Source organism: Lygodium microphyllum, chromosome 11 (genome assembly GCF_053477565.2).
Source record: "Lygodium microphyllum isolate KBCC chromosome 11, Lygodium_microphyllum_v1.1.10, whole genome shotgun sequence".
Taxonomy (NCBI): Eukaryota; Viridiplantae; Streptophyta; class Polypodiopsida; order Schizaeales; family Lygodiaceae; genus Lygodium; species Lygodium microphyllum.
This window is the reverse complement of record NC_141145.1, coordinates 89,809,742-89,824,964: the sequence shown is the minus strand read 5'-3', so window position 1 is coordinate 89,824,964 and position 15,223 is coordinate 89,809,742. Positions and strand designations below refer to the sequence as shown.

The window sequence follows — 15,223 nt, the reverse complement described above, 5'->3', positions numbered from 1 at the left end:
GATTGTAGCTTTAACCATTTGAAGGAAACACTTACTTTAGTCCCCATCCTTGTATACCCTAGCTTCTTAAAAGAATTTTCCATTCAATGTGATGTTAGCAGCGGGGGGCTGATGTATTTGTGTTGTATTACTATACGAGCATGGTGTGATTACTTTTGGGAGTCATAAGCTTGATGAAAAGAAGATATAAATGAATATTTATGACCAAGAGATACTGGCCATCCTCCATGCTATTAAGAAATGGCACCATTACCTATATGGTAGTCAGTTTAGAGTAAAGAGCAACCATCGAGTCCTCCAATACTTCCTAAATTTGTCTGCTTTGACTCCTAAGCAGAGGAGATAGGTGGAAACTTTGCAGAATTATGACTTTGACATCTCTCACACTAGGGGCAAAGATAATATAGTGGATGATTCACTATTATGGATCTAAGCATACAGAGTGTCTTTCATTTCAAAGTTGTATTGTGATTGGATTGAGGAGCTTCAAGATGACTATTTGTTGAATGATGACTTCATCTACATATTTCAAAAATTATAGTATAGGATAATGGATGAAAATTCTTAATATGAGCTCAAAAATAGCCTTATTTGGTCCTGTGGCAAGATTATCATCCCCCACACCTTCCCTTCACATGGAAGATCATGGAAGAGATACATTCTTACCCCATTACTAGTCATTTGGGTGTTTTCATAAACTTATGATAGGATTGCCAAGAGCTTTCATTGGAAGGGACTATGGAGGGATCTCAAGGATTTTGTGGCCAATTGTGTTCCATGCCAATGAAACAAGGACATCACCCTTAGACCCGATGGTCTCTTACAACCCCTCCCTATTACTAAAGGAAAATGGATATATATTACTATGGATTTAATTATTGGCCTCGTCATCACTAAAAGGATGGAATAGTATATATGTGGTAGTTGATTGTCTCACTAAGGCTGCCTACCTTATCCCAATTAAGACCTAATACATTGCCTCTCAAGTGGCCATTAGTTTATGGAGCATGTATTTAAGTTGTATGGGTTACCACAAGTCATAATGCAAGATCGAGATGCCAAGTCTATAAGGAACTTTTGGTAGGCAATTTTTATATCTATGGGCATCAAGCTTACTCCATCCACTACATACCACCTAGAGTAAGACTGATGGTCAGACCAAAAGGGTAAATAAATGGCTTGGGACCTAACTATGGCACTTTTTGCCATGATGTACAACATAGTTGGAATATGTGTCTCCACTTGGATGAATTTGCATATAACAACTTCACCCACTCTAGCATTGAGGTTTCTCCTTTTGAGGTATTATACATGTATAAGGTTCCCCTCCCTACGATCTTGTCAATGATAAGATCAATGCCCAGAGTAAACAAGAGTTAGAGTGCATGTAGGCCCTACTTTAGCAATGCAAAGTGAATATTCAAAAGGCACAAGGCCACATGAAGCTTTATGCTAATGAGAAAATAAGGCATTTTGGAATTCCAAGAGGGAGATCTCGTCCTCTTGAATGTGTCTAAGCTCCATTACTCCACTCTCAAGGAGGGTAGGAGTAACAAGATGGCCCACCAATTCTATGGCCCCTATCGAATCCTCAAGAGAGTTGGCAACTTAGCTTACCAATTAGAGTTCCTTTCCACCACCAAGATTCACAATGTGTTTCATGTCAGTCAGTTGAAGCCTTTCATTGGCACCTCAATGGACTGTAAGGAAGAGTTATCTCCCATAGATGAAGATGGTATATCCTTGAGGCAATCATTGGGTAATAAGATAAATACTTGAGATCTCGATCTATCAAGGAATACCTCATCAAATGGCAAGGCCTACCCCTAGAAGAAGCCTCTTGGCACCCAACCACAATCGTGGAAGAGTTTACTCACTTCTAAGAGGCCCAATGTGCTAAAGACTAGTTGGATATACCCATTTTTAATCCCACACTACCTATAGACTACACATTGTTTTAGAACAAATTTGTATTTGTGTTAATTACAACCATGTTTTTCATATATGAGATAAAAGTGCTTATCATAAGCTTTGTTGGTTTTGACATGCGTCGCGTCCCATTTGGAGCATCCCATCAAAAGTTGTGATAGATTTGCCTCAGCAAGCCTATAGTGGACAATATGCTATCCATAGTCTTCACCCAATCTTTTCATTGTAATGTAGATTAGAGTAGTACTACGCACCCCCCTCCTTATCCACTCTGTCAAGTTCCTCCAATTGTCTTCTATTTTTAAGGGAAAAACTTTTAGAGTCAAGATAGAATGTAATGGGCAAGATACATGGGAACTAGGGGTTAAATACCCACTCACATTAACTAGGGTATATAAGGTATAAGAGACCCAATTTAGGATATCTAGACATAATCAAGAACTGACTCTTCACCTTCTGACTCTTCACCTTCTCCTTCAGCTTCCATGGCTTCCTTCCTCCTTCTTTCCTCTTTCATGTCTTTCTCTCTCCTCTTCTAGTATTTCTCTCTTTTCTTTTTCCTCTCTTCCTCTGTCTTTTGCTCATTCTCCACACTCCTTTCAACCTCATTCATTACAATGATGGCCCCTCACATTCATGGAGTCAACCTCTTGTTGTAAAAGGACTAGACTCACAAAAATGACACTACAAGATCAAGTGATGTAGCTATTCTTTGAAGATTTAAAGGCAAAGCCAAAGACAAGCAATAAATGAAAAATCAACCCAAGGCTAATGTGGGACAAGTATCTAGCAAGGCTACCCCCACAAGACTTAGACAAAGGGGGGGGGGATGGTAAATGCCCCTATTGCAAAAACCTTGACCACTACATAGACAAATGTAGAAATAGGTTTAAAAATGAGAAATATAAGGACTTCGGCTTGGGTTTCCATGAATCATTAGCCACTTAGTCTTCAAAAGGTGATGCTACAATCAACTTGTTTGAGAAGGATTATGCATTTCCCACTTGCAATTATGACATATCTATGACTGATTTTGCATTTAATGATGTTGAAACACAATATACATAGTATTTTGATAGTGGGGTATCTAGGCACATCACTTCTTGGAAATGTTTGTTCACATCCATGCAATCAGCACCACTTGTGGGAAAGAGAGTTTCTTTTGCAAACATCTCTAGTTATGATGTTTGTGGCATTGGTACAATTGTGATCATTGCTACAAATGGATTAGATTTTCAACTTATGGATGTCTTATTTGTACTTGGGATTACTAAAAACATTCTTTTACTTTTAGCTTTCAATCAATGCTTTCAAGTTATCTTTGAAGATTACAAATGCATTACCAGAGATAGAGAGCTTGATTATGCTCTTCGTTTGTAAGGTACTTTGTACAAAGGTCCCTTCTTGTTGGATACATATGAGAGGAGATCCCATTATGCTCTACTCCCCTCATGTAGAATGCAGAGATTTGGTGTGCTCCATATGGCCATATGAGCTTTGGTAGTCTGGTGACACTTTGACATTGTCAGATGGTGGATGCTTTGCCTTCAATTGATACTCCATCTCCCCATGCATATGAGGGTGTATGCTTGGAATTATGCATCACTTTTCTTTTAAGAAGGATGGTGCAATGTGTGTTGTTTAGAAAATATAGCTAATACACTCTAATGTTTGTGATCCTGTGTAGACTAGAGATCTCAATGGCCATTTGTATCATGTTACTTTTATAGAAGACTACTCTCATTACACATGGGTGTATGGCCTCAAGGCAAAGTATTATTGTTGAGATATCGAGCTCCACTCGTGATACGCCAGGGTGACCGTTGTGTATTTATGTCACCGACTTGTCAGTTGCGGATGCGGTTGGTACACCGCCCCTGAATAATAGCTACATGATAGCTATCCTTATCTACTTTAGTTCGTGGCTCAGTTAGTATGCCACCTTAGTTAGTTGAGTTTGGTTTGAGACCCATATAGAGGGTTCTTCTATTTCTTTGTACTAGAGTTCTTTTGGCTTACACAACTAAGAAGAGGAAAACTGTTTTCAGCCTCCACCCTTGTGTGTCTTCCCCCATTGTGCAAGCAAGAAAGCTTCAAGCGAGACTCCTTCCTTCTCTCCCACAATCTTGACATGGTATCAGAGCCTTGTTCGTGGTAAGGAGCTCAAGAAAGCAAGCCAAGCTCGCGGTGTTCTGGTAAGAGGAGCAGTGTTGCTTTCATTTTCTGTTTCGGGAGCAGATCTCTGCAGGTAGCACAGCCGGAAGGTGCAGGAGTGCATTGTCTCAGGTTGAGACGCCCTTCGCGGTGAAGCAAGAGGGCATTGTCTCAGGTTGAGACCCTGTTTTTTTGATTTGAGGCCATTTCGGGGCCTGTTTTGGAGGCGCAAGTTTTCTGCACGCACTCAGGAAAAGGCTCAGTTTTATGCTGTTTAGCCACTGTTCTATAGGTCGGTGAAAAGTTACTGTAGAAATTGCATCTTATGCTTGTGCGCAGAGACATTGGGAGTTTCAGAATCATCCTTGGTTCCTGTTTATGCAAAATCGTCACTAGGAAGTGACTATGTGGTCAAATACCACTTTCGCCAGTTTTGCAGATTTGCCCTTGTGAGGGTGAAGCTGAGTTTTTGCAGTGACAGAATTTTTCGCAGTGTTCTGTAATGGCGTCTGATTCTCTTTCACAGATTGTAACTGAAAAGCTTGACAAGAACAACTTCCAAGCATGGAAGTTTAGAATGACGAATTTCCTTATGGGAAAAGGATATTGGGAATTTGTTGCAGGAAATGAAGAAGAACCAGTTCTTCCTGATGTTCCCAATCAACAGCAAATGCAGGCATTCAAAGCATGGCATGAGAGAGCCAGGAAAGTTATGTACTGGCTGTCTATCAGTATTTCAGACTCTATGATTGTGCATATTCAGGATGCAAGTACGCCAAAGGAGGCATGGGGTACTCTGTCAAAAATGTATAGCACAAATACGCAAGCCAGGAAAATGCAGCTCAAGCAAGAGTTGCATAACGTGCAAAGAGAAAGTATGAGCATCAATGACTACCACATGAAGGTGAAGAAGATTGCAGATGCACTTGCTTCCATTGGGTCGCCAGTGGAAGATGATGATTTAGTTTCTGTGACCTTGAATGGTCTAGGAAAGGATTATGCGCAGTTTCGGACATCCATTTCCGTCCGTGAAAGATTTCCTGATTTTGAAGAGTTGATTGCTCTTCTAATTTCCGAGGAGCAGAGAAATGGTGGTGCATCTTCTTCAGGAGGAACTTCAAAAGAAGCTGTCTTCTACTCAAATGCTGGAAGAGGTAGAGGCAGAGGTAGAGGAGGCCGATTTGGAGGCCGTGGTAGAAATCAGAATATGCAGCAAACACAAGAAAACCAGTCCTATGGAGGAGGACGTGGTAACTCTAGAGGCAGGGGGAGCCAAAGAGGTCGTGGTGGATGGCAAAGAGGTCAAAATGCAAACAGTAATGTTGAATGCTACTACTGTGGTAAAATGGGTCATATGGCTAAAGACTGCTATAAAAAGCAGAATGACATCATGAATGGAAAACTGCAACAAGGGAATTATGCATCTTCTAGTAGACAGGGTGATGACAGAAATGAGCATTTGTTCATGGTGCAGCACATGAACAATTCTGTGACAAGTGCAGAAGAAAGCAATGATGTATGGTATGTTGACTCAGGTACATCAAACCACATGACAGGTCATGCAGAATGGATGGAGGATGCAAGGAAAATGGAAAAACCAGGATTTGTGGAGACTGGTGATGATACTGCACATCCTATTGTGCAGATTGGAAAAATTCCCTTGTCTATGCAGGATGGGAAAAAGAAATACATGTCCGATGTATTTCATGTCCCGAATATCACCAAGAATCTGGTTTCTGTTGGTCAAATGGTTGAACAGGGCTTGCAGGTCAGATTTAATCCTCATGGATGCTTTGTTGAGGATATGAAAAATAAAGGTCGCTTGATAGCAAAAGGAAAGAAGAAGGGCAGAATGTTTACGTTGGATGCAGACATGTCTGAATTGAGTGCAGCAATGTTTGCACATGGGACCGGTGTAGTTGCAGATATTGATATCTGGCATAAACGCATTGGTCATGTTAATGTACAACGACTTAAATCAATGCAGGCCCAAAATATTGTTGCAGGTTTGCCAAAATTCAAGGTTGCAGAAATGCATAAGGTATGTGAAGCCTGTCAGTTTGGAAAACAGGCAAGGAAATCATTTCCTAGACATGTTCAAGAGAGTAAGAAGCCATTGGAATTAATCCACTCTGATGTGTGGACCACTAAAGCTGCATCTCTTGGAGGCTGTCATTATTTTGTCAGTTTTATTGATGACTATAGCAGAAAAGTTTGGGTGTATTTTATGAAAAAGAAAAGTGAAGTTTTTGGGCATTTCAAAACTCTTAAAGCTATGGTTGAAAAAGAAATAGGTCTGCAAGTAAAATGCCTAAGGTCAGATGGAGGGGGAGAGTACCTCTCAAATGAGTTTGCAAGGTTCCTGCAGGAGCATGGCATAAAGCAGCAATATTCATGCAGTTATACCCCACAACAAAATGTTTGCAGAAAGAAAAAACAGACATATTGGAGAGGTATCTCGTGCCATGCTCAATGAAAAAGACCTGCCAGATTTTTATTGGGCTGAAGCAGTTGCTACAGCAGTCTACATAATGAACAGGACTCCCACTGTAGCAATACATGGAATGACTCCAGAGGAGAGGTATACTGGTAGGAAACCAGATATTTCTCATTTGAAAATTTTTTGTTGCATTGCCTATGTACATGTGCCAGATGAGCTGAGATCCAAGTTGGATCCAAAAGCTGAGAAGTGCATCTTTATTGGTTACTCTCTGCAGCAAAAAGGGTATAGATGCTATAACCCTTCTACTCGTAAGTTTACAGTGAGCAGAGATGTTGTTTTTGATGAGATGAGTAGCTGGTATAAACCAGTAAATGTGATTGATGATGTAGATGCACAAAATGGTAATGCTGCACAGAATTCACAGCAGCAGTCACAAAATATTAGTGGACCTGGAGCATCCTCTAGTAGTGGTTCACATCCTTCGCCATGGACAGGCAGATTGAGATCAGGAGAATCTTCTGAAGGCAGCGCAAATAGTGGTATGCAGGTATCACGAAAAGGAAAAGAGAAGGTAGATCAGCCCATGTTTGATATGAATGCAGGTCACTCTTATGTGGATGGTGAATCCAGTGGCTCAGAACAGAGCATTGATGATGAGTTGGGTATTCCTTCTATTGTTACACCTGGAGTAAGGAAGACCAGGGATGTTTTGAGAGCACCTGGGAGTGAACCCACTTTGCGCAGGTCTACCAGAGTTAGGTATCCTGTGGATAGGCTGAAATATGATGGATTTACAGCCATTCACTATGCATATATGGTCAAGGTGATACAGGAACCAGAACCCACTTCTTTTGAGCAAGCCATGGGAAAAGAAAAATGGGAGAAAGCCATGGATGAAGAAATGGATGCCTTGGAAGCAAATGCTACATGGGAATTGGTACCTTTACCTAAAGGTAAGAATGCAATTGGCTGTAAGTGGGTTTATAAGGTGAAACACAATGCAGATGGTTCTGTGAACAGATACAAGGCAAGATTAGTAGTCAAGGGGTATGCACAAACATATGGAATTGACTATGAAGAAACATTCAGTCCGGTTGCAAGGATGGCAACCGTAAGAGCAGTCATTGCTATGGCTGCATCAAAGGGATGGTCTTTACATCAGATGGATGTAAAGAATGCATTCTTGCATGGTGATTTGCAAGAAGAGGTCTATATGGAGCAGCCACCAGGTTATGTGCATGCTGTTCATCCTGAGTTTGTTTGCAGGTTGAAGAAAGCCTTGTATGGCTTGAAGCAAGCACCTAGAGCATGGTCTGACAAGATAGGACAGTATCTTGTCACTATTGGCTTTCAGATTTCCAAGGCAGATTTCTCACTTTATGTGAGAAAAACAGATAAAGGTATTATGCTACTTGTCATTTATGTTGATGATTTGATTATGACAGGTGACAGTGATGAAGATATCCTTCATGTGAAAATGCTATTGAAGCAGAAGTTTGAGATGAAGGATTTGGGAGAGCTGCGTTATTTCTTGGGCATTGAGGTGATTAGATCACCAAGTGGGATACAGCTCTTGCAGAGGCAGTATGGATTGGACATGCTGTCCAAATATGGGATGACAGGCTGTAAGCCTATTTCAGTTCCTTTGGAGCAGAATGTGAAGCTGAGCACAGATGCAGGTGAGCTTCTGGAAGACCCTACTATGTACAGACGCATAGTAGGAAGCTTGATTTATATGACTATTACCAGGCCAGATTTGAGCTATGCTGTTGGATTGGTAAGTCAGTTTATGCAGGCTCCAAGGAAACCGCATTTGGATGCGGCTAGACGCATACTCAGGTATGTGAAGTCCACATTGCAGTATGGACTATTTTATGAGACTGGGGTTCAGATACAGTTGCATGGATACACTGATGCTGATTGGGCTGGTAGTATTTCTGATAGACGATCTACCAGTGGATATGTGTTCTCTTTTGGGAGTGCTGCAGTCACTTGGAGCAGCAAGAAACAGCCTACAGTTGCCTTGTCGAGCACAGAGGCTGAGTATAGGGGTGCAGCAATGGCTGCATGTGAGGTAGCTTGGTTGCATAAGCTACTTTATGATATGCATCAGTCTACAGATGGGCCAGTTGTCATTTATTGTGACAACATGAGTAGTATACACTTGGCAAATAACCCAGTCTATCATGCTAGAACAAAGCACATTGAGGTGCATTATCACTATGTGCGAGAGAGGGTTTTACTAGGTCTTATTGATCTAGTTTATGTCAGCACAGAGGATCAGGTAGCTGACATATTCACGAAGGCATTGGGCGCAGAGAAGCTGCGCAAGTTCAGAGACCTGCTTGGTGTGCAGGAATTGGGATTGAGCTCGAGGGGGAGTGTTGAGATATCGAGCTCCACTCGTGATACGCCAGGGTGACCGTTGTGTATTTATGTCACCGACTTGTCAGTTGCGGATGCGGTTGGTACACCGCCCCTGAATAATAGCTACATGATAGCTATCCTTATCTACTTTAGTTCGTGGCTCAGTTAGTATGCTACCTTAGTTAGTTGAGTTTGGTTTGAGACCCATATAGAGGGTTCTTCTATTTCTTTGTACTAGAGTTCTTTTGGCTTACACAACTAAGAAGAGGAAAACTGTTTTCAGCCTCCACCCTTGTGTGTCTTCCCCCATTGTGCAAGCAAGAAAGCTTCAAGCGAGACTCCTTCCTTCTCTCCCACAATCTTGACAATTATGTGCTTCAAAAATTTGGTTGCAAAATTAAAAAGTAGAAATAGGTTTGAAGATCAAATACCACACATGAATTGAGGAGTATACATCTCATGCATTTGAGACATTTATGCTTGAGCATGGCATTACACATCATGCCATTGTGAGAATGACTCTTGAACGGAATGAAGTGGCTAAAAGGAAAAATCACACACTCATAAAAATGACCAAATGTATACTGAAAAGAAAAGGTTTGCTACACAAGTTTTGGTTTGAGAGCCTTTAGTATGCAATTTATGTAAATCATGCTCCAACTAAGACACTCAAGATGATCACTCCTTATGAGACATGGCATGATAGAAAACCAAAGGTTAATTACTTTTCTATGTCTGGATGTATAGTATTGGCTCATGTGTGTGATGTACCCGCCTTGATTTATTGACGGATAACGTTTTAGTAATCGCCCAGAGTTTACCTTCCAGCCGTCGCCATCCGTACTCTAACAAGAATGATCGCATTTTGTCCCACTGGTTAACCCTAGGTTACCCCGCAAGGAAAGTGTCGTGCCGTTACCCATGGAGGACCGACTTGAAGGTTCCTAATTGATCTAATAGTCACCTATCAACAACTAACTCACATCCGGAGGTGTCATTCGAGAGGCTTCTTGTTCGAAAGGAGCAACTGCCATTACCCTTGGTTCATGGAGTATAAGGCTTTTTTCCAGTAGTAGACTAAGGATCAATGAAATCCCTTGTAGTGCTTTGGCATAGTCGTCGTACCTTTCCCCTAAGATAATTTACAGTTTAGGTTCTGAGACCAAACCCTAGGTAAGTCAACGAATCAGTCCTTCCTAGAGTTTCTTCCTAGCATTTGTTTTTGGGGAAACCTCTTAGCTAACCGAGACCACCCTGCCATACAGGAATCCATCGATCTCCTTCCCTCTATGGAAGTTCTTAGTTATCTAATTACCTACCACATTACGTGAAACATGTAAAAACAACTTCATTAATTAAAATCCTATTATGCATAGTTGTTCATTTACGTAATTTACTCACGGACATACAATTAGAATAAAACAACTTCATTGATTATGTTCCATAATGTGTGTTCTCCTGCCCATACATGAGAAAAATTACAATTTTTTGTGCTACCTTATCCAGTTGATCTGCACGTCACCAAGATCAAATCCACCTATTGCTAGTATTCATAGGTGTCCTAAGTAGAACTCGGGCCATACAAGTAGTTCCTTGGTGTGAAAATGGATTTACTTGCCAGAGCCCCCTCTGGCATCATATTCACCTCCTACTTAATACGATCCCTGCTGGGAGACCTCTCGCATCAGAGCCGATTCATGCTTTTGCGGCGGTAAAAACATCCCCTCTTGGTATGGGGATTCATTATCTATCCTTGGGGGAGGTATAGCACTCCTCAATTCTTATCTGTTCCAATTCTTAATTCAATTAGGATCTAATCTAGAAGATCATAAACAAGATTGATGTCTGCAAGTAGTTATGACTTCAATCAATCATGCAACTTTCAAGTGATGTTTAATTCTAGTAGCAATTGACACTTGAGTTTCACATAATGAAATCTTACCCTTGGAATTTAACTAGGGGTATCTAGATTTTTGGGGTCTCTAACTTCCCAATTCTTGTAACCAAGTTTCTTGGCCTTAAGTCAGTATTTCTCAAGAGACTTATCTTATTTGAATATAACTTTTTTAGAAAAACATGTGGTATCACGATTGGTAAAGGGTTGTTATTTGCACCCGTGACTTCATTAGTGACTCTCGTGCTCGCAACTCCAATTGTTGCTTCCACATTAGTAGGGTCATTTGCGATTTTCACTTTTGAATTCTTTTTCTTTGGGGCCATGATGGAAATATGATTCGTAGAAGAAGAAGAACACGACAATAATACCGATTGGCAAGGGTGGTGGATATTGCAAGATTCAATGATGTAGGCCTTGAAGATGATTCTTCTTGCCTCATGGAGAGCAATACTTCACTCTCTCTAGTAGACAGAATAGAGATAAGAATAGAGGTATGATAGAATAGGATAGAGTTCTTCAATGTCTTCTTTTCTCGGATCAGAGTGAAAGAGGATGAGAGATCTTCAGTGTATCCCCTTCCTTGGGTTGAATAGAATGATGTCTCTTCGTCCCATAGAATAGAGTCTCCTCCTTCTCGATCAGCGTCTTGTCCTCGTCAAGATTGCTCTTGTCGCTCCTTTGGTCATCCCCAAGCCCTCAATTTATAGTTTTGCAAGGGGGGGAGGGGGGATAAAAGAGAGGATGCTTGCTTTTTTTACGTTTTTTGATGACATAATCGATGACAAAGAGAGAATGCTTTCTTTTAGCGCTTAGCTTTAAAGCTTATGCTTTTTTTTTTTCATTTTTTCTACCCTGCAACTTGTTTGGATCATAACTTTGTCATATGAATTCCAAATATGGTCATTCGGGTACTCAAAGCGATTGAAGCACATTTAATCAACAAGGCTAAACAGGCAGAATTGCAAAAATCCATCAAAAATAGGCGAAAATGATGATTTTCATAAATTGAATTATTTTTATTCATCTTTTGCCTTGGATGATTTATTCCGTTCAAAATAAGTCATAGTATATATTTGGATCCATCCAAAGTGGGCATTAAGTCATCTAAACATGATACTAGAGATTTCACACTATTCTAATAAACTAGTCCTGCTTCTTATAAATCTTGTAGAGATTCTGGAGTTTTTCCATATGTGGACATGCAACACCACGTATACGCACCTTAAAATAAACTAAGTAACGGAGACATTACAATATGCCTATATAGATTCATGGAAAGCTAGATGATAAAGCACTTAAATGCTTTTTTGTTGGATACAAGAAAAGGCTACCATTCGTATGATCCTTTCACTGAAAAGATTTTTGTTAGCAAATATGTCATTTTTGTTGAAAATGCAACATATTCTCAGGATCAAATTGAGATGCCAACTATCTATGAGCTTGGGGATGTCTTTGAGGTTCTTTTTTCACTTGCATTAGGATCCATGCTTGATGTGAATGCAAAAACATATGTATTATAGCAAGATATTGCTACTCCACCTACCCTAGATTAGCTCTTGGTTGAGCATGCTTTGCCTTCGATAATGGACCCAAACAATTGAGGAAGAAAAAACTGTTATAAATGTAGCAAAAAAATCCCAAAATGACTATTACAAACTCTCCAAGAGAGTAAAAATGATACTCCTCTTCCACAACATACTAAAAAGGCTACTAAAGCAAGCTCCTCATAATAGGGAGGCACATTTTGTATAAAATTTGGAAGAAGAGCATTCTTGATGTGCATGCATTCATGATCTCACTTTTGGATGAGGATGAGCCTACTTCATTTGGTGACACGCAACATGATGTACACTAGTTGCAAGCCATGGAAGAGGAATTGGAATCCATTGCTACTAATGATACTTGGGATCTTGTTGAGTTTGCACCTAGCAAGAAGGCTATTTGCACTAAATGGGTTTTTAAACTCAAACACAAGGCTGATGGTTCAATTGAGTAGTACAAGGCACACTTGGTTTGCAAGTTAAATAAGGCTTTGTATGTCTTGAAACAAGCTCATCATGCATGGTATTTAAAGATATATGCTTATTTGAAGAGCAAAGGGTTGAAGAACAATCCAACTAATCCTACTCTATATGTTAAGAATGAATTAGGGAACTTGCTAGTCATCATTCTTTATACAGATGATATGCTGCTCACTCGGCCTAAAGAGGATAGAATTACAGATTTTGAAGCTAAATCAAGGAATACATTGCTACGCTAAACATGGATATCTCACATTACTATTTGGGGATTATATTGATCCAAAATCAATATCATATCATTATGTCACTATCACAATATATGGATAAGCTTCTACGTAGGTTTAATATGTAGGATTGTAAACATATGGGTACTTCAATAGAGCCAACACTGAAGCTTTCTATGCATGATGGTAGTAAGATTACTTATGTTAGCAATTTATACTCTTGCTATTGGATGCCTTATTTAACTTTGCAACTTATGCCTTGACATATCGTTTGCAATATCTCAAGTGAGTAGTTTATGCATAGCCCACATAGCTTTCACAACAACAATAGAGTGTGTATGGCTACACAGATTGTTAGCCAATCTATAGATTTTTTTGGAGGATCCTACATTCATTCTCTCAGACAATCAAAGTACTATTGTAGTAGCATAAAATCTAGTATTTCATACTTGCACAAAACACATTGAGATTCATTACCATTATGTCAAAAAGAGATTTTATGCAGAGACCTTAGTTGTACTTTTATTGAGTACTTTTATTCTTCCATTCTCACTTGAGCTAACACACTCTCTTCAGTTTACACTACCACTATCTATTGTCTCTTATTTCTCTCTCCTTCGTAGCCAACCAGTTTGTCATACATATTTTTTAAACCTTCTTTCCTATCAACATTATTGTTTCCATTCTTATTATCTTGTTTCTCTTACTTCCATTTGCATCAATTCTTCTTGATATGACTTGCTTTATCCCAATGTAAGCATCCAATGTCTTTCTTAGACTTGGATTTGTTGCATGATCCCTCACGGTCCTAGTTCTTGTCTTTATACTATTTTTTACTTAATTCTTCCTAAGTTGGAGAATTATTTATGGTTGTCCTAAAGGTGTGCCTTAGTGTAGGCAAGGAGCATAGTAAAAAAGATTACCTTAACCTCATTTTGGAACTTCAAATTTTGAGTCTACATCTGGATAAATATGACGTTGAATTCATTAAAATGGGAGAAGATAGCAGTGCCCTCGTTTATCTGCAACTCAAATATAAGTCATGTGTAGTGGTCTCATTCACAATTGTAAAAGACATAAATTCTACCAAGTGCAACTAATTCATTTTGGAAAATGCATCAAGCTCCAACAACCTATTTAGATATATTTTATTGCTTTATATCTATGCCTCTTGTGGGTCTTAACTACTTCTGAATAAGGACATCTTGGATCTATTCCTTCCACAAATTGGCGTTAGTATAATCAAACTTCCTAATGCTATATAACTCCCTGTCCATTCTAGATAATGAAGCCATTTATGTAAAACAAAAAATAATTGACAAGTAATAACACTCATAAAAATAAAAAAATTACCAAAAATTAATATTTTTTTATTAAACTTGCCCAATATAGCCAAAACTGAGAGAACATAGAAAATGAAGCACTACTCAATAATAATGCATGTATCAGTGCCCAAATATTTTGAAAATCATTGTGTATAGTTGAAACATTGTATTACTATATCAATGCTTTCTCATCGCAGATATAATAGCATAACAACATTCAACTCTTAAGAAGTACATTATTTGACTAATCTCCCTAAAATCAATGTAGTATATCAAAGAATAGTGTTCTTGCTCATTCATGAGTAAATATGTATAGACAGTATAGCAACATACGTAGATCAAGAATTGGTGCAACATATATATTAAAGCCTCTACTCGAGTAACACTTTTCGGAAACAATAGGAGCCAACAACAAACTCCGAAATTATTAAAGTTGTAATATGCAACCTGTGTCAAACAACTTGAAGTTGGAAAGTGTTTGTTTCTAACAATCTATCATTGGTTACCAATGCTTGGTAATATATATGTAGCCTCTCCATTATGAACACTTTAAGCCTTGGCTTTTTTTACAGATTTTGAACAAGCAATGCAAAATTGTAGAAAAAGATTAAAGATTTGCATACCACTTAAATGTCAAAATGGAGCTCAAAATAATCTCAGATTGAAAAATCCAATAGATTGAGATCTTCTAGGACAACCCAAAGAAATTTTCAACCTCTTTGTGCATCAAATCTCATAAAAAATGGAGACCATGAAGATTTCTACTTTGTTAGCGATTGTAGCTCAAGATCTCATTTCACTCAAATACCAATGGATGGAGCTGTAAGGAGAATGGAGCTTGCATATACTAATGGAGAGAGAGA

The 15,223-nt window shown here is 39.2% G+C and overlaps 1 protein-coding gene across 3 annotated transcripts in view; it reads right to left on the bottom strand.

The window, feature by feature from the left end:
• The window catches only part of LOC148029063 (uncharacterized), a 42,215-nt gene that overhangs the window by 17,281 nt on the left and 9,711 nt on the right, over positions 1-15,223 (bottom strand). The window contains exon 2 of one of the 3 annotated variants that reach the window (XM_087688656.1): positions 13,959-14,057. The exons of the other annotated variants lie outside the window; for them this stretch is intronic. Within the exon in view, the coding sequence (XP_087544782.1) occupies positions 13,959-13,969 (11 nt within the window). The 5' untranslated portion in view covers positions 13,970-14,057. The remainder of the gene's footprint in view (positions 1-13,958; positions 14,058-15,223) is intronic. 3 annotated transcript variants of the gene reach the window in all.